This window comes from Suricata suricatta, chromosome 1, assembly GCF_006229205.1.
Source record: "Suricata suricatta isolate VVHF042 chromosome 1, meerkat_22Aug2017_6uvM2_HiC, whole genome shotgun sequence".
Lineage (NCBI taxonomy): Eukaryota > Metazoa > Chordata > Mammalia > Carnivora > Herpestidae > Suricata > Suricata suricatta.
This window is the reverse complement of record NC_043700.1, coordinates 165,612,149-165,639,857: the sequence shown is the minus strand read 5'-3', so window position 1 is coordinate 165,639,857 and position 27,709 is coordinate 165,612,149. Positions and strand designations below refer to the sequence as shown.

The window sequence follows — 27,709 nt, the reverse complement described above, 5'->3', positions numbered from 1 at the left end:
AAAGTTTTTGTAGTGATTCTTTCTGAAAGCAAAACCAACCAACAAACAAACCTTTCATTTTAATGGAAAGAGTTATTTTCAAACATTCCTCATCCTTCAGAGATCCCATTTCTTCCTATCTTCCCAAATGAAAGAAACTACCTATCTTGGTGTAGGAAATATTTTTCACTTTTAGAATTTTCTCATCTATTCAACAGTATGATGCCAAAATGCTAGAATTGGGATAAATACAAACTGATAAGGAAGAAATAAAAGTTTATGAAGAGTTCATGAGAAAATACCATGCTCACAGGTTCCTGCTAGAAAAGTATGGTCTTTGGATTTTCTTCTCTTCTCCAGCTTCCATCTTATATGAGTTTTAAAGTTTGTGCTTAATTCCCTTGCCTCTAGGGATGTGTCGAGGAAGAAATTGCTGTGGTTGAGGTTAAGGAGGCTTTTTCCTGCTTTCTCCTCTAGGGTTTTGATGGTTTCCTGTCTCGCATTCCGATCCTTTACCCATTTCGAATTTATTTTTGTGAGTGGTGTAAGAAAGTGGTCTAGTTTCATTTTTCTACATGTTGCTGTCTAGCTCTCCCAACACCACCTAATGAAGAGGCTGTCTTATTGGATACTCTTTCCTGCTTTGTCAAAGATTAATTGGCCATACATTTGTGGGTCCAGTTCTGGGTTCTCTATTCTATTCTATTGGTCTATTTGTCTGTTTTTGTGCCAATACCATAGTGTCTTGATGATGACAGCTTTGTAGTAGATGCTAAAGTCTGGGACTGTGATGCCCCCCATTTTGGTTTTCTTCTTCAATAGTACTTTGGCTATTCGGGGTTTTTTGTGGTTCCATACGAATTTTAAGATAGTTTGTTCTAGCTTTGAGAAGAATGCTGGTGCAACTTTGATGGGAATTGCATTGAATGTGTAAATTGCTTTGGGTAATAATGACATTTTAACAATGTTTATTCTTCCGCTAGGGATTTACCCAAAGGATACAGAAGTGCTGATGCATAGGAGCACATGTACCCCGATGTTCACAGCAGCACTGTCAACAATAGCCAAAACATGGAAAGAGCCTAAATGTCCATCACCTGATGAATGCATCAAGAAGATGTGGTATCTATATATATACAGTGGAGTACTATATGGCAATGAGAAAGAATGAAATCTGGCCATTTGTAGGAAAGTGGATGGACCTCGAGGGTGTCATGCTAAGAGAAATAAGACAGAGAAGGATAGATACCATATGTTTGCACTCATAGGTCTAATAGGAGAAACCTAACAGAGGACCATAGGGAGAGGAAGGGGAAAAGAGAATGGGGGAGAGTGAGGGACACAAATCATGAAAGACTATTAAATACTGAAAATGAACCGAGGGCTGAAGGGGGAGGGGGAGGGAGGGAAAGGGGTGATGGTCATGGTGGGGGACACTTGTGGGAAGAAGCACTGGGTGTTATATGGAAGCCAATTTGACAATAAACTATTAAAAAATAATAAAGTTTGTGCTTATATACTGTATTTAATTTGGGATGCTGTACATGATTATTTCTAATTCATTTAAGAAATTTTCCAGTATGCTATTTATCTGAAATGGGTCTCAATTACAGAAAGAAACACTAAAATGACAGTTTACTGGGAATTTTACCTTAAAACCATCTTTTTCACCCATCCGCTCATCATCCAGCTCCTCTCTGGCAACTCCTGATTTTTCTCTGTATTTAAGAATCTGGCTTTTTTGTATTTTTTCTTTCTTTGTTCATTTTTTTAAAATTACATATATAAGTGAGATCATATGGTATTTGTCTTTCTCAGTCCGACTCATTACACTTAGTATAATATCCTTTAGGTACATCCATGTTGTTGCAAATGACAAAAACATCATTCTTTTTTAGGGCTGAGTAATATTCCACTGTGTGTGTGTGTGTGTGTGTGTGTGTGTACTACTTCTTAATCCATCCATTGATGGACACTTAACATTGCTTCTATAACTTGGCTATTGTAAATAATGCTGCAATAAATAAACATAGTGGTGCATATATCTTTTAGAATTAGTACTTTTATTTTCCTTGGGTAAATACCCAGTAGTGGAATTACTAAATTATGGTAGCTCTATTTTTAATGTTTTGAGGAACATCCATACTCTTTCCACAGTGGCTGCACTAGTTTACATTCCCCTGAATAGAGCAGGAGGGTTCCCTTTACTCCACATCCTGGCAGACACTTCTTGTTTTCTGTCTTTTGGATAACAGCCATTCTGACTGGCAGAAGGTGATGTCTCATAGCTTTGACTGGCATTTCCCAGATGTTAAGTGATATTGAGCATCTTTTCTTGTGTCTATAGGCCATCTATATGTCACTGGAGAAACGGCTATTCAGGTCCTCCAACCATGTAAATCAGATTTGTTTCCCTGTTGATTTGTGGAAGTTCCTCATCTACTCTGACTACTAACCCGTTACCAGGTCTATCATTCGCAAACGTCTTCCCCCACTCAGCAGGCAGCCTTGTTCCGCCGATGGTTTCCTCTGTCTGCAAAAGCGTTTCATTTTGGTGCAGTCCCAATCGCTTATTTTTGCTTTTGTTTCCCCTGAGGAGACAGATCTAGAAAGAGGTTTCTAAGGCCAACGTCAAAGAAATTACTATCTAGGTCTTCTTTTAGGATTTTTATGGTTTCAGATCTCACATTTAGGTATTTAGTTCACTTTCAGTTTTTGGGGTTTTTTTGTTTTGTTTTTTGTTTTCGTATCTGGTGTTGGAAAAGCGGTCCAGCTCCAGTCTTTCACATGTGGTTGTCCAGTTACGAGATGGCTTGAAAGAGATGGCTTTTTCCCCATTGTATGCTTGCCTCCTTAGTTGTACATTAATTAACCATGCGCGAGTTTATTTCTGAACTCTATATTCTCTCCCACTGACCTGTGTGTCTATTTTTGTGCTGGTACCACAAGATTTCAATCACAACAGCTCTGTAATATATCTTCAAACCTGGGACTGTGATACCTCCAGCTTTGTTGCTCTTTCTCAAGAATGCTTTGGCTATCTGGGATCTTTTGTAGCTCCATACAAGTCTTAGGATTATTTATCCTAATTCTTTAAAAAAATATGTTGGTATTTTGATATGAATTGCATTAAAATTGTAGATTGCTTTAGGCAGTACAGACATTCTAACAATTCTTCCAATCTTTGTGCATGGTATACCTTTCCATTTATTTGTGTCATCTTCAGCTTCTTTCATCACTGTTTTATAGTTTTTGGAGTATAAGTCTTTCACCTCACTTGATAAGTTTATTCTTAAGTATTTTATTATTTTTAATGCAATTGTAAGGAGACTGTTTTCTTAATTTCTTTCTGCTACTTCATTATTAGTCTATAAAAATGCAACAGACTTATTGTATATTAATTTTGGATCCTGCTACCTTACTAAATTCATGTACTAGATCTAGTAGTTTTTCAGTGGATTGAAGCATTGCTAAGGTATGATGGATAATCATAGTCATATACAGAGAGTTAGCCATCGCACTTTAAATTTAAGAAGGGACTTATAGAGTGCCATGTTTGAAATGTCTGGAAAAGCTCCTGAAACCACCCACCTGTAAAGATGTTCAATTACAGCTGCCAACGTTGCCCGGTTGACGCCTGGAAGAGAACGTATAAATGCACCATACTTTTTAATTCTTTCCTTGTCATCTTGAGTATCTAGAGGTTAAAAACAAACAAAATAATTTTAGGCCTAATCTAATTGTATTACAAATTTGCCTTTTAACAGTATTTTAAAACAATATTCATTATTGTAGTTCACTAAGTGATCTAATCAAGTTTCGACATAATAAATATTCAAGCTTCTATATCTCTGGAAAGGCATTTACATAGACATTCCATGGCAAGAAGATAGAGTTCTTATGCTAATTAAAAATGAAGCACTCTCAAAACCCAGGGATGCACTTTATCTTCTACTTTATGAACAACTGAACTTCATCTAATAGGAATATATTGAATTAATAACTCAAATTCGAGTACAAATTGAGAGAAACAAAGTATTTTAACTTTTTCCATGGGAAAATTTCAGTCTGTTATTTGCAAATGACATTTCTGATTTTTTTCCCCTTGTGAAATCATAAAAATCTTACCAAAACTAATAAATCATCTCAGAAATTTGAACTGTGTTACCCCTCAGATCCATGTATAGGGGTCTTTGACCAGCCCTAGCATCTCCAAGTCTTTGGAAAAGGTAAGGGGGCAGTGGAAGAAGTCTTGTGCAGGCCCTGATAACTAGGACATAGACTTAGAGAAGGATGGACCCTCTGTCATTGTCACTGACAGAACTTGGTTATTTATAGAGAGGAGGATGAGAGGCAATTATGTTCCACTCTCCTAACCCCAGAAGTCAAATACTTAGAGAAACTAGACCCAGAAACCCCCAAAGTTCTAGATTCCAGAAGATGTGAAGTGGTTTGCTCTAACCTGCTAGCTGATAGGGGAAAGAAAAGGCCATTCTTCAAATAAATAACGGGCTGACTTTGTAACTCAAGGGGATTGTACTTATATATTTCCTCACGATTCCCAACTACCTGTGCAAACAAGGCTTTTTCATTTTCTGTTTAGCCCAACCTATTCAAGTCACAGAAAGCCAAGTCACAGCACATTAATGATTCTTCAAAAGGACATGGTCCCTTATAAAGGGCATCAGGATCCCTGAGGAGTAAGAAACTCTGTGGCACAGTTTTGAAGTATGGTCCTAATCAAAGTCATAACTATAGCTCCTTGGTACTGCTTTAGCCTACATGTAAGACCTATAGAAGTAAATATGATCATATTGACATAATTCTGCTAATAGATGACTCTCGAAGAGAAAGTGAGGAAAACACCAAAATTATATTCAGAAACTATATTGGAAGTGAATGAAGAATTACCTATCATCTCTAGTACAATCCAAACATCCTCTTGTTATCCAATTTCTAACTGTAATGGTATTTACTTAATAAGATGTTATTAAACTACTACATTTATAACAACAAGTCATGTTAGTACAACATATATTCGCATATTCTATAAGGATAAAATAGATGATATTTTCAAAATAAAGCTTAAGCAATTTGAAAGTAAAACTTAAGATAGATTTCAGGTCACACAGAAAATACAATGAACTATTCAGCCAGCCACAGACTTCAGACAACTTAATGGTGTTCCTAGAAGAATAGATCATATATCATACAAATAGGTGGTATGACACTGTAAGGCATTCTTTGCCTCAGTGCACAGGACCCAAGAGAGCGCTTCTGTGAGGTCATCCAGAGAGTTCTGGTTTACCCTTGTCAGACCCAGCATGAGGCACCCCAGACAAGTTAGGGTGAGCTCTGCTGGGTCTAAAGGCACATGACTTTAAGGCTATTTGACCTAGTATCTAAAACCTTCTCCAAGTAAATTCTCAAAGAATTCACATCCAAGTAAAAGGTGAACATATTCTTCTTTGAGACTTGCTACTATTTACCTATGCCTGGTAGACTGACAAAAGTAAAAACATCTTTGTCTTGGAACTTGACAATTGAGCAAAGGTATTCTTGGCTCAAAGTTTTGATAACTCATTTTACAATAAAGACAAATAAGTGTTTATAAAATACAGATGCTGTAAATAACTTCATAGTTATAAAATTATAATAGATAATAGCTCTTGAAACAAAAATAGAGGGGCAAGGCAATTGGGCTTAAAGTGATATATTATCTAATTCTATATTTTATATCCCAGATAATTATGCAATCAACTCTTTGTGATCAGAGTTGAACCTACTGATTTGAGAAATACCAGGAGGCAAATAAAAGTCTTCTGAATTGGTAGTTAAGTTATGAAAAGCTTTATTTTAGTAACAATACCACTCCCTTCTTGTTGGCACTAAGAAGGGTCATTCTTGGGAGAATTTTCCAAACTGTAGAGGTTTTATGACATCACTTCAACATTAATCCCTTAAAATATCATATTTATGTGTGAGATTAAACAAATATTTTACTGAAAAAGCCTATCCTTAACAGAGGCATATCGTATCATCATTCAAAGGTCACTTTCCCAAAAAAACTTGAAACAGATTAAATGTACAAGAGAAATATATTAGTAAATTATGGTAAAAAATTCAATGATAATTTAAAAAATTTTTTAAATTGAAAAAATGAAGACTGAAAATCATTTTGAAAGTATTGTAGATATATATGAAATGTTTGTGGTTTAATAAGAAGGATTATATGTAAATTATAGGTATGGGGACAAAGACTACAAAATGAGATGTAAAAATGAAAATAGTTCTATTAGAAAGATGGGATGAAAGGTAATGTTTACATTTAAAAGTCTTCATTGTTGTAATGTTTTTGTAAAAGGAGTTATTTTGAATTAATGGAAGTAAATGTAGGTTTTACTCAATCAATTTGACCCAACAAGTGATTTAATAAACTACTTTTCTGGAGTCATTTCTTAAATAGGTTCTTACAGCGTAGTTAAGCCTTTTCTTTTTTTTTTTTTTTAATGAAGGGAAAACGAAGAGAGAAAGAGCTTAAAAATGTATTTTATGTACCCTACAGAGGTAGTATGAATGATGAAGGAAAGGCAAAGAGCCATATAGGGAAACCATATAAAACCAATCTTATATTAAACCTTTCATTTTAATCTTAATGAAAGGGAATAGCATACATGGACTTAACCATAACACTTTCAAAGTTACAGCAAAGTAAACACTTAGAAATCTGAAAACTAAGAATTACTTTAACACACGATTTAGCAATTATTATTACACATTTCTTTTGAGGTAGATATAAACAGCTATTGATATCTACACGATTTTTGTTCTAAGCCTTAGGTACACTGTTCCTTTCAATTAAATTTTCATATTACCAAATATTTTAGAAATATAATTATCAGATGAGAAGGCAAGCATTTATCATGTTCCATATTATGTGTATTACCTAAAGCGGAGATCCAATATGGGTAGAGCTCTTTAGTAAGAAGTGCATCATCAATGTCAGAGAGAAAATTTTTCAATATGCCTGTCACATCTTCAAGCTGATGTTTTCCAGCTCTCAATTTAAAGCTTCTTGCATCCTTTTTGAAACTCTCCAGGAGTTCACTTATATGCAAAGGATCACCATTCTTTTGATAGATATATTTGCATCCTAAACCTTTGTTAAAAAAAAAAAAAGTTACATTATAAAAGTCTAAATTCAAAGTCTACATTTATAGCTTAGAAATAGAAACTTTCATGTTGGGACATTGATCTAGACAAAATCATTCTCCAAGAGTTGATATAAACATGCATGAGGAGAGAGAGGTTCCCCACTCCAAATGAATCTCTGTTAAAATTCTTTTAATGTCCAGCTGTCATGACACTATAATCTCCTATCTTTCCCCCCCATTCCTCTATGACTACTCTTCCAGTCCTCTATCTATTCTACCATGTAGTATTACTAAGGATTCCACAAATACTTCCTCAATTTTCTTATTTTCCCTACTACCCTACAAAATTCTCTGGGTGAACCCATCCAACTTTATCAGTTTAACTACTACATACACATTTTTCACCCAGGTTTTCATTTCTAAGATTTTGAACACACACATACACTTTAACATACAGACATTTAATAAATATACATTGAACACATGCTCACACCATTCTCATGAACAATTCAAAATAATCTGAGGAATTAAGTCTCCTGCCCCATTCACTATCTCACCTACAAATCTCAGTATGTTCTTTGTCTTGTCCCTGTATCTCAATATACAGCACCTCCTTCTCCTCAGTCCTTTATAAGTCAGAACCTTTCTTTCTCACAATATTAAAAAGTCACATATATGTTTCATCATAACCTTGTTCTCAAGCTGTACCCTTCTTCCTATCCCATGTGCTGTTATTTTTTGCCCTCAGTTCCTCACCACATTGTCACAATTCCCTGCCCTATTCTCGGGTAGTCTCCAGTCCATCTCAACATTGATAATAGCTTGATCTGAGATACGGGTCTGTTAGGGTCACCAACATGCTTAAAAATCTGGATACTGTCCTCTCACTGCCCAGAGAACAAATTTAAGGATTTATTATAATATTTAATATTCTACAGGAATAGGCTTAACCCTCCTGCCTCTTATCTACTGTTCTCATGCTAAGCTCTGGCCACAATGAATTATAACAGGTCCCTCAAAAGACAATTTCCCTCATGACTCCATACATAAGCAGGCACTGATCCTCCTCCTAGAATCCCAATTCCCTTCTTCTTCTGACTAGCTCCTATTTTCTCTTAAGACTTATGATAAGCACATCTTACGCATGAAGCTCTCCTGTACCAACTCCTGAACGTCTCTACCATAGAATTCCGTACACTTGAGATATACCTGCCTAGTTGTTTAAATGTCTTTGATTCACAAATCTGTAAAAAGCTAGAAAGTAAGGATCATGTCTTGCTGTGTACAGTAACTCTACCATGACTAGAACTTTAGCATTCAATAAATGATCATTTAATGGAAGAATAAGCAACATCTAAAAAACAAACAAAAAAAACTGTGACTAAGTTTTTGATCTTAAGTTATATTCCTAGTTGAGTGAGTTTCTAAAAGCTACTACTGGAATCAACTGCATGCATAATTTTGTTGACATGAATTAAAATAATTCCCCCAGACTAACTACTATAACTCATTAAAAAAAATTAAAACTCTAAAATTTTGACTGTGATCTTTTAGTCAAGTTCAAATCTTAACACTGTGAACACAAAAACTGGTCTTCATTTTTTAACACAAAGGTCAGGAAGTTCAAAATAACTGTGATTTGTAAAGGCTCTGAGTCAACCATTTTCATTCTATTAAATCACTGGGCATTTTCTAAGTGTGTATCATATACTCCCTACTGTACATGCTGGTAACATCAGGGTTTTCCCCATATTCTGCTCATTAGACACAAAACAAAACAGTCTTTCACTGGCTTTATTACTTTAATATGCAAGGTAATGTACCGTGTGCCACAGTTACAAAGTAGTTTTAATGTATGAAATTTAGTTGAAAACAATCTAATGCTTAATGATTTTAAGTTCCAAGAAACACCACATAGAAACTTCTGATTTCCCTAGAGAATCCTTAAATTGGATACACTGGAGTTAGTAGAGTTATTTTAATCATTTCTCAGCTTAAGAAAGACCCTATGCTATTAGGAAACTAACATGATGTAAAAATTCCCAATGAGGTTATGCTCTTGCTAAAACATAATATGTGTGCAATGCATTTATGCCAATGAAATTCAAGTGTGCTAAAACTGAATGACTAATAAATGAAGATGATAACCTTCTTCCTCCACCATTTTCAAATAAACAGATGATTACCATTGATAAGGAAAATATAGACATACTATCATAGGAAGAAGTTTCACAGAATAACAGCCACATAATGTGACTGTAAACACATTTACAGTAGATATACAATTCGAAGATATATAATTCAAAGTTAATCTGAATACTGATAATAATTATACTTGAATTACATATGAAATAAGCAACATACTTAAAATGAATGGCACTCTCTCCTGAAGGAAGCAGATACACATTATAAATTTAATTTCTAAAAATTATTTTCTTCACAGCCTTTGTTATTTCTAACATTTGGCTCATGGCAGTTTATTGTCTGTTCTCATTACTGAAACCCATGATTCATGGTTTTGTCTTTAACTTTGTACTCCCACTGCTGTATTTCCAGTACCAAGATCAATGGCTGGCATACAACAGACAATAAATAAGTAACAAACTAATAACACAATGTTTTACTGCAGCCCTCTCACTGATTACACCTTCTTTTCAAATTAAAAACACCCAAGGACACTTCTAATATTAAGAGAACCAAAAAAAGCTAATTACCTTCCCAAATACAAGATCAATCATTTTACACACTTGTAATCTAAATCAATGGCACTTATCTACAGATTAAAAGGTAGAAAACATTTTTATATTTAAAATAGTTTATAATTTTCTACCTTTTAGAGTACTGAAAAATTATGTAACAAAGAAGGAATCTGAGGAATTTAAATTTGAAAAAATATGAAGAATCAAGGAATACTTTACTTACTATTATAGCATATTATTTTAAAATGAAGCTGGCCCATGTGTATGTCAACCAATTATTTTTTTACTTGCAAACTATTCATAAAACTGTTAAAGTTAAGTTGAAACTACTACAATAACCATGATTCTTAATATATACATGTGAATAATAGCATGTGGAAAGAAATAAATACACACACATGCTTTGAACACATGTCAACAATAAAATTCTTTTATCTACTGTCCCACAGTTTATCATTTCCAAAACATGTTGAGGCAACCCACTGCATTCCCTTACACTTTACTGTAATCTCTTATAACCTCTGAAAAATAGTCTTCAACCTATTTTTAATATACATTTTACAGCATAGATTCTTTCAATATGAATTTAAACTTTTTACACATGTAAAAGAAGAAGAAAATGGTAAAACTACGTTGTGTAATTTAAGTTTTATTGGGAGAAGGAATGGCTTTTGGCTGAATGGTGACTACGTTTTTAGTTTTCACTGATGTACTTACAAATATAAAGAGCTCTGATGCAGTCCAATGGAGGAACCACTGAAAAAACTCTAAGAATGACACTATGAGTTCTGGGGGTCGAATAAAAACTCTATGATACTTACCATACTGTGTAACAAATGCTATACAGCTGTTCACAATAATGGGAACGTCATTTTTGCTGAGCTGCTGATCTTGTAATGCATTACCATCTGTACCTGCTGCTTTTTCAATTGCAGTATGCCAGACTGTGAAATCCAACTTGGTATGCCCATGGATGTATAATGTTCTGTAAAGTTTAGAAGCATTTCAAATTATATATATTTTTTTAATTTTGACTTCTAGACAGATTATCCTTAAATCCATGTAAATGTGATCTTGTCTCACCCATGAGAAGAAAAACTCTCTGTCTACCACTACCTTCCATTCAATCTCTTTTATCTGTATAGTGACAGTTCTCCATGAAGTGCCGGAAAGTTCTCTGAATTCATGGTCTCACCCTCCTTCATTTTCTGACCCATTTTATTTTGTTTCTGAATAAGTGAATTGAAACTGCTCTGGCAAGCATCATGGGTGACTAGATTTTTATGGCTACTTTTTTCAAGATTTTAGAACTGCTGATGATGTCACTTCTTAAAAAAGAAAAAATACATTTTGGTTTTTAATATAATTCTTTCTGGATTTTCTTCCTATCTTTCTGGTTACTCAATTTCTACACAAGCTCGTTTCCTCTTTTTAACCTCAGTGCACTCACATGAACTCCAAGGATTCTACAGAGGCTGGTCATTCAGGCCAGTGGTTTCATCCCTCATTTCCCAAATCTCTATCTCCAGATTATAACTTTATCTCACAGATCACATCTCCATGTGATTGAAAAGAGCATTAAGTAGTCAAGAGAGTGAAAAATGTAATCACTACCCAAACTCAAATTTTCATTCCGCACTTATTTCCTTGTGACCTTGGACAAGTTATCAATCTTTTTTGGGCCTGAGTTTCACTAGTGGCAAAATGAGGATAATAAAAGTACCTACCTCAAGAACCAGTAAATGTAATTTTAATAACTAAATAGTAAACAATAATTCTAACTAATACTAATTTTTGGACAGTCTCATCTTACTTTGTCACAATTATCTTGAGAGCCCTTCTTTTTCTTCATATCAGACTAGTACTAAAATCCTCCACTTATATCACCAGAAATATGGGATAAATTAATTTTAGATTGGTTCCGCCTTCCACCTCCACACAAACCACATTACTGCCACGTGGATTCTGTTGATTCCTGTTCTTGGATACATATTCTCTGTTTCCTCTTCATTTTGACATTGTCTGACTTCAAGTCTTTACAATGCTTCTTAAGGTCACTAAAATGCCCCCTAATAAGTTTCCTTTCCCACTTCTTTATGTCTTTAATATCCACTCCTCAGGGCTTTGAGGATGATCTAATATGCAAAACTAATCTCCTTCAAGAGTGGGAGGTGTAACTGATCTACCTAACACACAGAAACAAAGAGGCAAAATAAGGAGACAGAGGAATATGTTCCTCATGAAAGAACAAAACAAAATCGCAGAAAAACAACTAAATGAAAGAGAGATAAGCAATCTACCAGATAAAGAGTTCAAAGTAGTGGTCATATCACTAAACCAGCTTTTTGCAAGGAATATTAAAGGGGGCTCTTTGAGGGGAAAGCAAAGACCAGAAGTGACAAAGACACGAAAGGATCTGAGAAAAACTCCAGAAACCACAACAAAACAAATAATCAAATGGCAATAAATACACATCCATCAGTAATACCATCATCATGACCATGTAGGATTTTTTCCAGGTATGCAAGGACAGTTAAATATTCCAAATCAATCAATGTGAAACACATTAACAAATGGAAGAATACAAACAATAACAATCATCTCTATAAATGCAGAAAAAACACTTGACAAAATTCAAGATGCATTAAAGATAAAAAAACTGAAAAAGTCAGTTTAAAGGAAATATACATCAGTAGAAAAACTATGTATAACAAACCCAAGCTACATTATACTCAATGGTGAAAAGATAAAAGCTTTCCCTCTAAATAAGAAACAAGAATCCTCTCACCACCTTTATTTAAAATAGTAATAGTATTAGAAGCCCCAGCCATAGCAATCAGATGAGAAGAAGAAAAGGCATCCAAATCAAAGAAGTAAAATTGTCACTGTTTATAGATGACATATTACTATGTATAGAAAACCCTAAAGACTCCACCAAAAAAAAAAAAAAAAGAATTGGTAAAGTTGGAAAATATGGAGTTACATACAGAAATCTGTGCATTTCTATACACTAATAATGAACCATAAGAAAAAGAAATTAATAAAACAATACCATGTACAATTACATCAAAAATTTAAAAAAATACCTAAGAATAAATTTAAGCAAATAAGTGAAAAGACCTTTATTTTGAAAACTCTAAGACATTGATGAAAGAAACTAAATATGACATGAATAAATGGAAAGGTATACCATGCTCAAAGATTAAAAGAATTAATACTATTAAAATGTCCACATTATACAAAGCAATCTACAGATTTAATGCAGTCCCTATCAAAATATCAATGCATTTTTCACAAATTATTCAGAAAAAATTAATACTAAAATTTATATGGACCCCGAAAGACCCTGAATAGCAAAAGCAATCTTAAGAAGAACAAAACTAGAAGTTATCACACTCCCCATATTCTAACTATACTCTAAAGCTACAGTAATCAAAACAGTAAAGTGCAGGTATTAAAAAAAGACACATGGATCAATGGAACAAAATTGAGAGTCCAAAAATAAACCCATGTTTATATGGCTAATTTTCAATAAAGGAAGCAGAAACATACAACAGAGTTCTTCAAAAATGGTATTGGAAAAACTACATGCAAAAGAATGACATTGGACCACTTTCTCATACTATAAACAAAAACCAAAAAAACCTGAAAATAGATTAAAGAATTATATCTAAGACCAGAAAGCATAAAACTATTAAAAAAAATATTGCTTGGATAATGGTCGTAGCAGTGTTTCTTTGGATCTGTCTCCTGAGGCAAGATGCAACAAAAACAAAAATAAACAAATGGGAATACTACAAACTAAAAGCTTCTGTACAGCAAAGCAAACCACCAACAAAATGAAAAGATAACCTGCAAAATTGTATAACCACCAAAGGGTTAATATCCACACAACTCAGGTGAGAGGAAAAAAAAAAAGCAAACAATCCAATTAAAAAACTGGCAGATGACCTGAAGAGACATTTCTACAAAGAAGTCATTCAGATGGCCAACAGACACATGAAAAGATGTTCAACATCACTCATCATCAGGGAAATGCAAATCAAAACCACAATGAGAATGGAAAGTACCAAAAAGAGAGGAAATAGCAAGTACTGATGAGGATATGAAAAAAAGGAACCCTCATGCACATTTGACAGGAATGCAAAACAGTGCAGCCACTATGTAAAGAAGTATGGGGGTTCCTCAAAAAATTAAAAATAGAAATGCCACACAATCCAGCAATTTCACTTCTGGGTATTTATCTGAAAAAAAGAAAAGACTAATTCAAACAGACATACGCATCCCTACGTTCACTGCAGCATTGTTCAGAGTAGCCAAGTTATGGAAGCAACCTAAGTGCCCATCAGTAGATGAATGGATAAAGAAGTGGTGTAGATACATGCAATGAAACATTAGTCAGCCATAAAAAAGAATTTGTGACAACATGGGTGGATCTAGATGGTACTGTGCTAAGGAAAATATGTCAGCGAAAGACAAATATACGATTTCACTTATATGTGGGATCTAAGAAAACAGAACAGAAACTGACTCCTAGGTATAATGAATAATCTGGTGGTTACCAGAGAGAAGAAGGATGAAAAGATGGGCAAAATAGGTGACGGGTACAAACCAAGTACTAATAAGAGTATAATCTTTCAGTTAAAGTTAATGAGACATGGGAATACCATGTATAGCACAAGAACTATACTAATATGTAATAATCTTAGAAAGTATCAAACGGTAGGTTTATTGTGATCACTTCACAATATATTAAAATGTTGGGTTACTATGTATATATCTGAAACCAACATTACCTGTTAATTACACCTCAATTTAAAAAAAACTAAAATATATTGACAAATAAATGCAAGGTGGATGGCATCATTTCCTCATCATTTCCCTTCCATAGCTCTGGAATTTTCAGGATTAAAAGATCTTCATATCTAGCCCATATTTTCCCCCTCCAACTCTGCCATTTTCCTACACTAAAGACACACTTAAAAAATTTCATATCATAATACAATAAATATTTCCTGCTCTTGGCTGGCTACTCCCACGCTCCCCAAACTGTACTCCAGAAAACTCTCCCTGACATTCTATCCGTAATTTCCCAATGCTTAGTATGTGTGTCCCTTCCTAATTCTAAACAGCTGATTTGCCCTCCGTTAATGCTATCTGTTCTGTGTGTAAATGTTTTTGCTGTTAGAATCCAAACTTTGCACAGGCAAGCAAGGAAGAAAGCATTTTGGATTTCTAGTCATTAGCACAGTGCAGGGCATTTAGTGGTACATAACAGTTTTAAAACCCTATTGCTAGATATAAAACTTGATTTGAAACACAAGTTAAAAGTAATCACTGATGTAGTTAAAAGTATATTTATACCAGAGCAAAACTATTTAATCTTGATTTCAAACTCTGATGGGGCTCCTTTGGACTCAACCTAAAGAGAAAGAAATGAGTTGCAAAAACACTAGGTTATTGTTTTGTTTTATTTGCGGGGGGTCATTTTTTAACATTCCTGATAATTCACTGACTCTAATTTAAAAAGTAAATAAAAGTTCTTCTTTATTCCCTCTAGTTTCTTTTCTGTAAATGTTCCTCTAAGAAGATAAAGCTACGAGCAGCTTACACACACTTCTAACATCTTCTGAACTTGCTTAACTATTATTTCTTCCCTGACATCCGCGCCTATAAGCTTCATCTCTTGCTTCATGACATCTGTGTCTATTGTTTTTATGTTCCACAGCACCACAGCAGCCATGACCTCCTGTTTCTATAATTTTCTTTGTGAAGAAACTGGACATTTGTTGTAATATTGCTGCCATGCTTTATTTAGCCTTCTTGTTTACCTTACATCATCATTAGCTCGAAAAGCATTCTATTCGTGGGTGAATTTTCTAACTGAAACTACACAACTTGGACAACTTTCCTGAGAATCAAGCCAATACATTATACAATCAAAATTATGATCTAAATTCAAGAATGTAAGTAAAGAGAACTTTAATTTTCTTTGATTCATACTTACATATTTTTTACTGATAATCAAACTCAAAATATTTACAAAATATTTGATACTGTTTGCTTATTATCAAACAAGTGCTGTGGGTGAGTTATTTCATCAATCAAGGAAGGAAATCCAAAATGCAACAACCCTCCTTCAATACCAGTGTAATTCTGCCATCAACTGTGCACATTTCAAACTTTTTCTTTCTAGTCAGAAGAAATCCCATGATGACAAGTTTAGCTGTCTCCTTGTGAACTAGTGAGGGGTAGAGCAAGTTATGACAAGTTAGCTTCCGAGTCAACTTGTCAAAGACTGAATCCTAAAATATAGCATCCAGTGAAGTAGATGTGTGACATTTAATAGCATCTGTTCAATAACTTTCCTCTGTGGTGCTTATCTAAACTCTGTGTACATGGAATAAAGCATCAAAAGACATTTTCAACACAAATCCTGGCCAACTTTTTAATTCCAACTAATATCAGACAATGTTTTCACATTTCTAGGATCCAGAGTAATACTTCATTACATCTTGAAAATCTTAAAAGTTACTCGGAGAACTCGATAATAGAGTTATAATTGTCCATTCCTCAAACATAAATTTTGTCTATTCTAATTGTCCATTCATCTAACATAAATTTTAAAGGCCATTTCAAAGTCATATAAATATTCCTATATCCTATAATGAATCAAGAGAGTTCAATAAGACCTAGAAACCAAGCCCCAGGACTTACAAAAACAATTTTCTCAAAACTGCAATATAAAAGCCACAAAGTATCACATGTAAGCCTGGTCTAGTGCTAAAAACCAGATGTCTTCATAAATAAAATCAGTAACTTTGTGTAAAAAATATTTAAAACACAACTTTAAGGAAACATGCCCCATAAATATGACTGAAAATCAGAATATCTTACACATATACATTATAATGAAAACAGTAAGTCTTGTAGAAGAAATCAGTGTTTTGTTTGGCCAAAAGCAGTTTATTTTAGGGCACCTGGGTGTCTGAGCATCCAGCCCTCAATTTTAGCTCAGGTATTCTCTATCTCCCTCTCCCTCTCCCCCTTCCCTTACTCACATTCTCTCTCTCTTTAAAACAAAATACTTCCATTTTCATTTCTGAAAGATATTTTTTTGCTATATTTAGTATTTTAGGTTAACAGCTGCTGGTTTATTTTGTCAGGTTTCTTAAAATGCTTTTTTGCTTTTCCCCAAGTACTTGAAAAGATATCAATATATTATCCTCTGACTTGCACTGTTTCTGACGAGACACCCTTATCTTTGTCACCTATACTTAATGTCTTTTTTCTCTTAGCACTCGATTTTTTTTTTTGCTTGCAATGGTTTTCAGAAATTTAATTATGTTGTATCTCGTGATGTGGTTGATTTGCTTCTATCATTCTTGTGGTATGCTCGTCTTAGTACATATGTGGCTCAAAGATTTTATCAAATTCATATATTTGCCCATAATTCTACAAAGATTTTTTGACTTCTTTTTCTTCTCTAGTTTTGGGATTCTGAGTACATTTACATAAGACTGTTTGATATTGCCCCACCGGGCACTGAGATTGGTTGATTTTATTTAGTCTTTTTCCTCTCTGTGCTTAAGTTTTGATAGTTTCTACTTTCATGCTTTCAAGGTCATCAATCTTTTTTTTCATGTAGATTCTGCTCTTGCATTAACCTAATCCAGTGAAATTTTCTTTTCAGACAATGTATCCTTCAGCTTTAGAAGGATAATCTACTTGCTTCTTTTTTAATTACCCATTTTCCTCATTATGTTTTCCTTTACATTTTGAATATATTTATAATATTTAATAATCACTATCTATAGTCTTTGCTAATTCCATTATCTTTCCAACTTTTGGGTCTATTCCTATCAACTGATTTGCAGCTTTCTTGCAGCACAAGCAATTTTAACCATACACGAGGTATTATGAGTGCTAAGTGTCAGGACTGTTGTCTTCTTTCACAGAGTTGATATTTATTTTGGCATCATTTGCCTGTTTGAACCTGGCAACTAAATTACTGGTGGAGCACCTGATGCTTTGCAGATATATTTTTAAGCTTAGTAATAAGGTAAAAAATAAATCTGCCTTTAACCTAAAAACCTTAATTCTATGGTATTACCGTTTTGAGATCTTTGCCAATGGCCTGTGTGTTTCATTAGGTCTAACCTAGCTGGACAGAATGGGAATAGGCTCCACTGTCATCCAAGCTGTGGGAATTGCTCAGTTCACAGTACCATGGGAGCTGTTTCTGCCTACCCCCTGGGAACCTCACCCTACAGACATCCAAATTAGTACTAAGACAAAGGTGGGAAGGAAGCTTCCATGAAGATTTCCAAAACTTTTTTTTTTTTTAAGATATTTTCCTCTATTCTGATACTATCTCTGGAAAATTTTCGCTACTATAGACTTCCTAAACTCCTCTTTGTCTCTCCCTTTTCAGTGTGGCAAAAACACCGCATTCTATCTTGGTCTGCCCATTCCTATTGCCATAGACTGAAAAGTGCCTACAGGTAAAAAGACAACGTGATCTAAAATCTTGCTTTATTTGTTTCCCTTCTCTCCATAACCACAATCCTGGAATGCTTATTGTTCCAACATTTGGAAACAGTTTCATGTACTTTGCCCAGTTTTCTAGGTGTTTGAAATGGGAGGGCATGCTCCAGGCCAGTTATTTCCTCACGGCCAGAAACGGGAGTCTGGCAACTTTATTCGGTCACTGCATCCATAAGTCTCTTCCATTTTCATTTATAGAGATACAGTATTTTTCGCCCATACCTTGCTGCCTAAGGATGGAAGTTTAGTGAGAAGCAAGCAAACAACTGCTAGGATGATCTGCAGATACGGAGACTGTGCCACAAAAATAATGCAGGAAGAAATAATATTCTAAAGATCTTGTTTCTTTTGAAGCCAACAGTTCAGTAAAATGTGTCAAAGTACCTAATTCCCCAGGAAAAGCAAAGAACTCCAGTTTCTCAATCGCATCTCTGCATACTATTAGGCAATCACCCACAGGAATGAGAGAAAACAGCCTTGTTTCAAGTCTGCTTAAAACTTTTCATAGCATTTCACTGGTTGCAGAATAAATCCAAAAACACACTTTTAACAACAGTATTTTTTTAAGTTTTAAAATACCTTAAAAAATACATCTTTTGTACCCTCATAAAGAACCTGCAATCTTTTCCAGAACAAGCCAAGTCATTAATTACATTTAGCTGATAACACTAGGATGGTATCAATCTATCCTTCCGAGTTCATTGGTTCATGCTTCTGCCTCAGGAACTCAAGGTCAAGGCCAACTTGCACTGAAATTGTTCCCTAGCCATCCTATTCCTCTGAACCTATTTTTTCTACTTTCTAGAATACCTTAATCTCTTAGCCCCCTCATTTTCTCCTGCTGAAATCCTACCTAGCATTCTAGATCTAGTTAAACATACTTCTCTTTAAAAAGTCATTATCGTGCCCATATTTCTTGAGAAGTGATCTCATTCTTTTGGATCTTTTCAGATAGTATTACATTTACTTGTTCATTACTTGATCTAGTATATGGAAGGTGCTTTGAGTAAAAAACTTTTGAAGCAAATAATATAGACTTTAAAATCTACCTTGTGTTAGTCATACATTCCCTTTATTGTAATTTAACAAAAAAATCACTTTATAATATAAATTTGAATAGTTTCTTTTTGCAAAACCTGTGGGCGCCATAAGGAAGGAGAATCTCTTGTTTGTCTTGGCAACATTCAGATTAAACTATCTCTACGAATTAAATCGTCAGTAAGTTACAAAAGCAGTCAAGCTGATATTGTGGGCAATCGGCTACTATTTAATTTGCAATTACATGCACAATTTAGAAACCACTTTAAGATAATTCACCCTCCAGAGTATTGCTAACATATCTGCTAAAGCAAAATACAATTCAAGGAGGGGAAAAAAAAACCCATCACATGTAATAAACTGATATGAAAGAAGAATCTTAAACTCAGGGTGTTGATCTCCCAAAATGAGAAAAGTAATCTGTTCCGTAATTGTGGAATGTATTGATGAAGTGTTTATTCGCCAGTGTTAGCCTCTTTATGTCAGGAATTTGCAATTAAAATGAATGCAGTCAGGCTTGGGAGCTATCAAGTGCATTATGCTTTACTATAGGTCAACCAAGAAATCTTAACAATCAAAACTAAACCCAAAACAAAGAAACATGCCAGCCTTTTCTGTTTCTGATAACATATCTGAGTAATTCATAACTGTATTCATTCCACCCAACCACCTTTCAGTAAAAGCTTAATAACAGGTGTCTTTGACAAATGGGCATGTAGCTAGAGAAAGTGAAAACCATGAACAGAGTGGCTTATTCATCAGAAAAACACATACAGGGAGTGCAGGCTAACCTGAAATAGTTTTCACATTTTAAGAAAAGGATGTTTTGAACATTCCAGTTAAAGTGGATACATAATCTACTCTCCAGGAAAATGCCTTCTGACCTCATGGTCCAGAACATTCACTGAGTAACAATAGATATTCAAAACCATTACTTGTTTTTAACACAAAAAAAATCCTAACTAAGTCATAAAAGAAAACCAGAGTCTTAGTCCCAGTAATAGACCAAATAGCAGGCCAGAAACTCTTTTAAGAGTAATCAAGAAAGCTTTATTTTCCAAAATAATACTTTTTAAAGTATACAAAGAATACACATTAAAGTGACACCATCTGGAACACCTTCTGTTTAGAGCTTTTTAGAGCAAAAATGCTCTGTGTGTGCAAAATATTATTGCAATATTTTTCTGTATAAAGACACTCACACTTTGCATATAAAGAAAATCACTGTAAAGATTAAAATATATATCTAAATACTGACTATCAGTGGATGATTATCAATTTATGAACTTTTCCAGTTCAGGGTTTTTCTTCTCTTCCATCTCTTTAAAAAATATTAACATATTTTGGCACTTTAATCAAAGGTAGACAAGGACAGGGAAAAGATGTGAAATTTATTTATTAAATTTATGACTTGCAAGATACTACTAGCAAAAAAACAGAGTTAAACTTATAGTTGGTTGGTTTCTCTCTTTCAATTATTCACCCTATCTCTATATGCCATCAATATGAGTAATTGGAAGTTGTTTTACTTCCTAAAGCCACAATTTTATCTGTCATTGACACGTTTAACAATCTACTTTAGCTTAAGGTCATTAATTCCCAAGAAATAGATCAAAAAAAGAGATGAAAAAGAGAGCAAAGCAATGAAATTCTCTTCTTTTGACATGGTATTAAAACAGCTCTTAAGCAATTACATCTATAATTAACTAGCCTTGTTTGAGTACTAGGAGAGGATCACATATTCTCTATCTTGGTAAACGATACAACCATTTCTAGTCACCCGGGCCAGAAGCTCAGGAGTCATCCTTATCGACCAGGTTAAAAAGCAATGAAAACCTCAGACAGTATCTTTCTTAACATTCTACCCAAAAGATCTAGAAAGTTACCAACATCCAAAACCATCCATCAGTTCCTCTCTTCTTCCTGTCATAATCAAGGGACCTTGCTTTCTTCTTGCCCCTTCTCTTATACCTTCAATCTCTCTCTTTCTGTATCTCCTTCCTATCAGAATTTATATTTTTTAATGTTTTATTTTTTGGGGGGAGAGAGAAACAGTGTGAGCAGGGGAAGGTCAGAGAGAGAGAGTGAGACACAGAATCCAAAGACAGGCTCCAGGCTCTGAGCTAGCTGTCGGCACAAGAGCCTGACACAGGGCTCAAACCCACAAACTGTGAGATCATGACCAGAGCCGAAGTGGGACACTCAAACCGACTGAGCCACCCAGGTGTCCCTCTCATCAGAATTTAAACTTGCACAAGTTTAAACCATCTAAAACAAAGTGCACAAATATTCCCTTTCTGGGACAAATCCCTTCTACCTCGCTAATCCTATTAACCTCCAGACATCCTCAGCAAACTCACCAGCTGTTTCAAGTTACTGAGTTCCCAAACTTAATCTAATCCAGTTTCTGCTTTATCACTTTTGCTCTCTTCAAAGTCACCAGATGGACTGTGCATCAATTATCCAGTGAAGTATCTGCCCTCCTCAGCACCTACCAGTTCTGACTATTTTACCTTCTTGAAATATTCTCTCTGGGTTTTATGACACCACTCTCTCTTGGTTTCTTACCTCACCCTCTGGATAAAGTAGATTAAAATCCCAAGGCAGCTACTCCACCCTGACAATCAACCAGCCTCGAAAATCATGTGTACTCATCAAAGCTCTAACACACTACTTCTTCCCTTCTCACTCTATATAGACTCTTCCTAAGTGATTTCCTCTTCTTCCTTCTATATATGGGTAACTCCAAAATCTATGATCTCCGCTCCATTAACTTGTAAATGAACATCAGATCTATAAACGTAACTTCCTCCTAGCACTGTCCTTCGATGTTTAACAACCAACTCATGTTAACACGTCTAAAATCAAATTTATTATATCCCAAGCTCCCTCTCAATCCTGCTCTTTAATCATTATTCCCTATTTGAAGTCAATTTTATTTACATAACATATACAAATGTAAATACAAACACATATATACATGCACATATGTGTACATGTGCATATAACAGATACATAAATATGACAGCCTACTTTGTCCCACATAAGGTGCATGTCCTGGTACATCTGCATTCTCTATGTTCTGTCAGAGTTTATAATCTAGTGCACTCACTATCTCCCAGGCTGATTCTTTTTCTTTTTTTTAAGTTTACTTATTTTTTTTTTTTTTTTGAGAAAGAGAAAGAGAGCACAAGCAAATGTGCACAGGAGAGGGGCAGAGAGATGGAGAGGGAGAATCTGAAGCAGGCTCAAAGCCCAATGTGGGGCTTAATCCCACAAACCATAAGACTATGATGTTAGACAAAATCAAGAGTCAGATGCTTAACCCACTGATCCACCCAGGTACCCTACCCAGTCTGATTCTTACTGACACACTTCTGACCTCCTCTTGTAGCTTTCACTTTAATTAGGTAAGAATTAAATGGAGATATATGTTTTTTTCTAACAAAATATTTTCTAACAAAGTAATTTAATTTTTCTAATAAAATGCTGAAATTTTAAATTCTGGTACCTTATATTGTTTATCCAGGCTCCTAGTACATTTGTTGGTTTAATTCTTGAGAATGATTTGGTGAAATATTTGTTTTAAAAACAAAAAATTCTTTATTTAAAGATAATCTTTATTTAAATACTTGTTTTAAAAACAAAAAATCTTTAGGTTAAGTTACAAACTGACCTCAAGTTGATGTCAAACTGGACTTGTGAAAATAAAAGAAAACCTTGTTTCAAATTGAGTCAGGAGGGGAAAATGGGGAACCCTCATTTACAGACGTGAGCCAATTAATTGCAGACCCAACAGGAAGGGGATCTTGTAAGCCCATACTACTCCAAACTTTACTACTCCAGCAGGAGAAGAAAGGTTTTCTCCTCCCCAGCAACTGTCCAGTCAATGAGAGACCGTCACACCTCAGCCAATGAAAAGTCACTATAAACTACCAGTTTAGTCCAAAGGGCTTTTTGTTTACAAAAGCCTCCCCAAGTCCCCACGTGCCTCTATAAAAGATTACTCCGTTTTTTCCCCTATGGATTTCCCAGTGCCTTCATTGTAACTCACTTGTCCCTACGTGCAATTCTGTATTCCCAAATAAACTCATTTTGCTGGTGAAATAACTGGCAGCTTTATTTCTGAGCTCACAGATTCTCCTCCTCAACATCAGATGGGCACTGAAGGGCTGTTACAAGTGCTTAAAGTAGTGCCTGTTACATCCTGAGTTTGACACATTCTCAGCATTGTGTTCTGGTTATTGCCAGAATATTACTGATTTGGAGAAAACAGGAAAAACAAGTAAAAGCAGATGTAAGCATATGATAAATACAGTTGTTTTCAAATGGTATATTTTGTACGGAAGCTGTTGAAAGAGATTTAAAGAAAGTAACTTGGTTATATAATTGTCCCTGTATTTTTCTCCTATTCCTGACATACTCCTTGTTCTTCACTTTAGTAAAAATGTTTGCAATATAACTTAATAACTCATGTAGATAAAGATTTTGAAATTATCAGAAACACAATTAAGCAGCTTTGACCATTATTTTGCATTTTCATTGGTTTTCAACTACTCTATGAACTCAGAGTGTATCTGAGTTCACCTGCTCATTCATGTAGTCCAGTGGAAAGGTCAAGATGATACAAAATACCAATGCATTTGGTCTGGTTTCCCTGTTTTGCATTCATAAGAGAATGCACTGCATGCAATAAGCACTAAATAAAAATTAATCAAACTGAACAATTCTAAAACCTGAACAATTCTAAAATTTTAATCCATGTTAGCAACATTTTAATTAAAACCTATGTAACCCTGGTCAAATTCCTCTTTGCCTGAAAATGGTAAAAAAACAAAAAACAACAACAAAACAACCAAAAAACCTGACTATAGTAATCTGATAATATAATTGATAAATATAATAAATTCAAGTATAAGTTAACTATTTATTTGTTTAAAAACATAAGTTCTGGGAGTTCAAACTCCAAATCTGTATTGCTGACCACTTTTTTCCTGCCACAAAGGAAGGAAATTCAATAAATATGAATAGCAGGCATTCCATAAATATGGATAGATGATTGTAAAATTGCTTTATGCTAGTGCTTTAATGATATAAAACCATCTGAATATAATACCACCTCATTATTATTGGTGAATATATAATTAACAGTACTCTGAAAGTAGAGGGAAACCATCAACTGTATTAGAATCTCAAGTATCATGAACACTTTTAATCTCAGAAATAAGTAAAAAAACAAAATACTAATTATGTCTATAAATTTTTTTAAAAACCACCTTATGACATTAATATCTAATCAGCAATACACTTGCTGTCTAAAGCTATTAGTGTCCTCCCATGAAACTGAAGACAAGTTCAGACAACTCTTGAAAGTCATTATTTGTGTCACCAACAAAGAAAATAACCAGAGGGGAGGCTAATTCAGCTATATTTTTATATTATGGATGTTTTTGCAAATTATCATGTACTTTTATAGAGTTAAACATACTGCATCAGTGTAATTATGGGATTTTAATTTTTTGAAAATGTTTATTCATTTCTGAGAGAGAGAGAGACACAGCACGAGCAGGCTCGGAGCAGAGAAAGAAAGGGAGACACAGAATCTGAAGCAGGCTCTCAGCACAGAGCCCCATGTGGAGCTCCAACTCACAAACTATGACCTGAGCCCAAGTCAGAAGCTTACTGACAGACTCGCCCAGGCACCCCAGCATAGTTAAGGGATTTTAAGCAAATGGCAAGAAATGGCGGGGGGGGGGGGTAGTTTGTTCAAGAGACTCTACCTAATTGTGATATGACCCTACCTGCTCCTTCCTACGCTCTTTTTCTGGATCATCCTCCTCTTCCTGAAATCTAATTATTGGGGTCCCAAGAGCTTCATCCTCAAATCACTCTACTGTCTCTACTCTTTGTCTAGGTGAATCCATCCAGTTCCTTAGCCAATGACTCCCAAACCTCTACTGCCTGCTGCAACCTCTCCACTTAATTCCAGACTTGTATATCCACATGCCCACTCATCAGCCCCACTCTCCTCTCAAAGAGACATCTCAATGTCACCATTTTCAAAACCAAATTCTCAATCTACTACCCTAAACTGACATGACTAATCTAACTCTAATCTCCTACATTTGTTATCTGAAAAAGACATCATCATTCAGGCACTTGCTCAGGTCAAAAACTTGACCCCACTCACTTAATCAATGAATGAACCTCTGGCCCCTGCCTTTGCTATGACTGCAACCACTGCTCCACACTATCTTATTATGTCAGTCATCTCTGGCCTGGCCTCTGCAGCAGCATCCTAAATGGACAATCACTTGTACTCTTGTCCTGCAAAAGCGTGTTCCTCTGGAGTCAGAGGAGACCTTTAAACACCTAAGTCAGATCATTCCACTTCCCAGCTCTCCAAATGAGCAGCTTCCCATCATGCCCAGAATGAAATTCAAATCTTTACATGTATTATGACTTGTGAGGTCCTATATGATCAAGCCTGGGAAGATCTCTGAAATAATTCTTTTTCTTTTTTGAAATAATTTCTTTCTACCCTCTCACTCATTCAAATCTCCCAGCCAACAGCAGCTTGCTTGCAGACCGTGATCACGCTAAGCTACATAGGGTCTTCAGGACATCACTGCAACACTCTATTCCTGTTGCTGCATAGTCTGCTTCTTCACGTCACGCACACCTCTTACGGCCCTATCTGAAACAGGATACTGTCCGTCACGCTCTCCCCTTACCTTATTTTTCTTCAAGCATTTAAGATCGATGCACATGATACTATGATTCTTTTTTTGCCTGCTCATACTCTGTTTCTACCACTAGTATGCATGTTCCATGAGGGCATAAAACCATGAGGGCATAAAAATCATTTTATTCAGCACCATATTCCCAGTACCTTGAACAGTATCTGACATGCAGTAGGTGCTTATGTTTTAAGTGAATAAATTCAAGAAATCAAGTTTATTTTTGCATGACTCACATGCATAGGTAATTCAGGATATTATTTATATTCATTACATACCTACACTGAAAACATATTTACAACTGCCAAAATGCTTCCAAATACTTAAATGTGAATGCCCCAAAGGAATCTATGTCTACAGAAAACTATGATTGATCACACTGATCTTGTCATAATAAATATAAAAATATGCAAGCTTTATTTCTACTGAAGAGTATGTCTGTATATAGATACACACACACATACACATAGAGACATATACATACTTCAGACAACTTCCAACAGGCTATAAAATAATGGGTTCTCTCTCAAAGAAGAGAACCAAAATTATTGGTTTATTATTTATATATTATAATAAAGAGTAAAGGTCCAATATATTATTATACATTATTATTATAATAAAGAGTAAAGAGCAAAACAGCACTTACCTCCCTTTTTCTACCAAGAGCAAGATGTCTATTTTTTCCCCATTTTGAACCACTGTGCTGATTGCTGTAGGGAGGGAGAAAAGCATAAACATATCATTTAAAACATGACACTAAATACCCATAAAGACACTTACTAATAGTACTTAGTCATGTTTGGAAGGAAGGCATCATAATTTTATGATGCTACTATTATCATATGTAATAAAGAATTGCATCCAAAATATAAGATGAGAGACGAAAAAGATCTTACTTAGCTCTTGCAGTCTTCTTAAATGCATTCTATCTTCCTGAACTTCTTGCATTGGAAGACAGAAACGCAAACTAGATTTGTCCATAGAAAACCAGCCTTTTCTCCACTGATCCAGGGTATGGCAGTCTTTGTAGTAGAGTTGACCAATCAAATCATAGTCAGCTTCTGTTAAGTTTTCAGCAACAAAGGGAACAAAATGCTGTTAAAACAAATACAGAAAAGTAATAAAGACAGTGAAAATAGGAAATCCCTTCCCTACCTACAGATTTGAGGGAAGGTTGAAACAAAAATAGTTTTTCTACCCTAAAAATTTAGAAGTAACCCAAATTTAAAAACAATTATTTAAACTCACTCTCAGTCTTACAGCTGAACAGCTATAATGCATTTTCAAATGGAAGCATCTTAAACCACTATTTTTGATATATACAGAATTGAAATAGGAAGACATTCTCTAGGCTGATTTGTGGCATTTTTCCAAAATGTCAACCCTCAACGTTTGTCTCCATTTGTATCTTTTGCTGAATCTGCTCCTTTCCCCTTTGTGTATATCATGAATAACGTATTTACCTACAAAGGGACATACACAGAAGTGGCTTTACAATAGTGAAAAGATCTTAATCATCACAATCTGGCATTAATTCAAAGAATGATTTCTC

At 34.8% G+C, this 27,709-nt stretch overlaps 1 protein-coding gene across 2 annotated transcripts in view; it reads right to left on the bottom strand.

Annotated features, from left to right (window-relative positions):
* The window catches only part of ARAP2 (ArfGAP with RhoGAP domain, ankyrin repeat and PH domain 2), a 188,381-nt gene that overhangs the window by 76,246 nt on the left and 84,426 nt on the right, over positions 1–27,709 (bottom strand). For both annotated transcript variants that reach the window (XM_029947657.1, XM_029947648.1), the window contains exons 17-21: positions 27,054–27,252; positions 26,804–26,867; positions 10,654–10,817; positions 6,926–7,138; positions 3,571–3,676 (exon numbers count right to left, since the gene is read on the bottom strand). In XM_029947657.1, the coding sequence (XP_029803517.1) occupies positions 3,571–3,676; positions 6,926–7,138; positions 10,654–10,817; positions 26,804–26,867; positions 27,054–27,252 (746 nt within the window). The remainder of the gene's footprint in view (positions 1–3,570; positions 3,677–6,925; positions 7,139–10,653; positions 10,818–26,803; positions 26,868–27,053; positions 27,253–27,709) is intronic.